General features: G+C 43.7%; 1 protein-coding gene across 1 annotated transcript; it reads left to right on the top strand.

Annotated features, from left to right (window-relative positions):
• The first annotated feature begins 222 nt into the window (after positions 1-222).
• Positions 223-1376, top strand: pou3f1 (POU class 3 homeobox 1). Its single transcript, XM_068006991.1, has one exon. It carries the CDS (start codon positions 223-225, stop codon positions 1354-1356), a length of 1134 nt encoding a protein of 377 aa, XP_067863092.1. The 3' UTR covers positions 1357-1376.
• Positions 1377-2701: the final 1325 nt, after the last annotated feature.

Here is a 2701-nt window from a genome sequence, read left to right as displayed (position 1 = left end):
GGCGCCCTGTAACCAATGAGATGGGGCTGCCTGCTGACCAGGAAGGCTAGCCGCCAATCTGCAGCGATGCTGTGAACGAATTTGCTGTCAGTCAGAAGGTTTGAGCCAATCGGGCAGACAGGGCGTGTTCCTGCGATCCTCGCCCCCTCCTGCTGCTCCAGACTTGGCTCTGCTAAAGCTGTGCAAAGTAGCTGGAACCTGATCAGTTTGGAAGTGCGAGTCATGGCCACCACAGCTTCGGCTCATTACATTCCGAGGAATAACTCGCTCCATTCTAACTCTTTGGTGCATCCGGACTCTGATAGGATGCATCCAGGAACTACCTATAGAGAAGTCCAGAAAATGGTGCAAAATGATTACTTGCATGGACTGACCAGCAATGGGCACCCCATCACTCACAGCCATCAGTGGTTGTCTTCTGTCACTGACGGAGCACCTTGGGTCACCGCTTCTCACCTCGGACAGCAAGATCCAGGAAAGGCCAATGTGCAAACAGCTAGGGATGACCTAGGTAACAGCCTTCATCACCGATCACATCATATGGTCCACCAACAGACTCATGGCAACCATCCTGGCGGCGCATGGGGGCCGACGGCGGGACATCACATCCCGGGGATGCCACCTTCATCCAATGGGCATCAGCCCCTCATCTACTCGCAGCCAGGATTCACCAGCCTCAACAGCATGTTGAGCCCACAAAACCAATCGCTACACCATGGAATGACGGATGCTCTCCATGAAGACCCAGGTGGCCATGACAACCACCAAGAGCATCCTCCGCAGCATCACCAGGACCACTCGGATGAAGATGCGCCCACTTCAGATGACCTGGAGCACTTTGCAAAGCAGTTCAAACAAAGAAGGATCAAACTAGGTTTCACCCAGGCGGACGTTGGGTTGGCTCTGGGCACTCTCTACGGCAATGTCTTCTCCCAGACCACCATCTGCAGGTTTGAAGCCTTACAGCTCAGTTTCAAAAACATGTGCAAACTGAAACCTCTCTTGAACAAATGGCTGGAGGAGACTGACTCTACCTCAGGAAGCCCCACCAGCATAGACAAGATAGCTGCCCAAGGGAGGAAGAGGAAGAAGAGGACGTCTATTGAGATTGGAGTGAAGGGGGCTTTGGAGAACCACTTCTTAAAGTGCCCCAAGCCATCAGCTCATGAGATCACCAGCTTGGCTGACAGTCTGCAGTTAGAAAAAGAAGTGGTCAGAGTGTGGTTTTGTAACAGAAGACAAAAAGAAAAGCGGATGACTCCAGCCGGAATCCCCGGCCACCCAGGCATAGAGGATGTATATTCACAAAGGGACACTCCGCCGCTTCATCACACACTGCAGACCCCTGTTCAGTGACTGTTCCATACACACACACACCCTCCCCGCCAAGAAAAAAAGACTAAAAAAAAGAAACTGGATTTTACAAAACAAAAAAACTGTCTGAAAAGGGATCTAGCCAGTACTGCAGAGATTGCTTATTTAGCACTGGACTGTACTCATACTTAGGAGAGAGGGAGAACACACATTTCATTCATTTATTGTGGTAAATCAAGTGGTTATTTCCCCCCTGCTGTAGAACAAAGATTTTTTTTCGTAACTAATTTACACGGATAATTTGCAGAAGTTGTAACAAAAAAAATCGTTTTCTTGGCTGAATTGTTTCAGGGGATCCTTAAAACAGCGGCTTCTTTAAAAGGGTAAGAATTAGTTGAGTTTAAAACAAAAAGTAAGACCGCCATCGAATTGTCCGCATACAGCCGCTGGTTTGTTAAATAAGGGAGTCTGTCTGCTGGTGGGAAAACTTGTATTTATTATCTCGAACAGATCTGCCACGAATTTTATAAAAGATTTATTTATATATAGTTCGCCCTCAGAGGATGTGTCTTGTAAGTTATTGGCGCTGGCAGACCAGGTGTTTTGACTCTTATTTCTGCGATTTTAAATAAAAATCTAAATCGATTAATTAGGAAAATGGTCTGGCATCCCAGATAAATCGAAATGTTTTACAAGCATCAGTTGCTGTTTAAAAAATAAACCCTGATTTTAACTATACATATACTTGGGAGACCTTTCCCTAAAATCTGAGGTCAGTTAAATCTGTTGAAAACTGAAGAAAGAAGTGAATAAAATTGAAGTTTGAAATCAGTATACACGTTCTTGTCATTGACTTTTTAAAAAAAATAAAATTAGACAAGCTGAAACAAGTTTGAGAAATCAAGGAAACTGGAATTGCGCCAACTTTTTTAAATGTATCTTTAAATTTTAAGACCAGGCGGAAACACGTGAGTGAAAATAATTGAAGAGTTGAGATGGTCCAAAAATGACCATCCCTTTAGTTTACCTTGTCGAAAAGCAAAACAACTTGAAAGGAGAAATGTTGGACCTTTTTTTTGTTGTGGAAATGCACTTAAACTGAGTGAAATTATAACGCATTGTAAATCCATTTTGTTTGCTAGTTTCTTTTTTACACAACAATAATTTAACTTTGATTTTTGTATGTATACAAATACGTTAATATAACAAGCAAGTATGTGTAACAGTGTACAGATCACGGTTTACTTACCGGCTCTCAACTCTCTTGGGAAGTGAATAAACCCCCAAAAATCTCAGGAATTAAAGAACAGGTTTTAAAAAAAAACGCCTCACTCCTTGAGTCGCGTTTTTATTTTCTGTCCAAATATTTGAGCAGGAACAAAAGATG

Source organism: Heptranchias perlo, chromosome 26 (genome assembly GCF_035084215.1).
Source record: "Heptranchias perlo isolate sHepPer1 chromosome 26, sHepPer1.hap1, whole genome shotgun sequence".
NCBI lineage: Eukaryota > Metazoa > Chordata > Chondrichthyes > Hexanchiformes > Hexanchidae > Heptranchias > Heptranchias perlo.
This window is presented reverse-complemented; position numbering and strand designations above follow the sequence as displayed.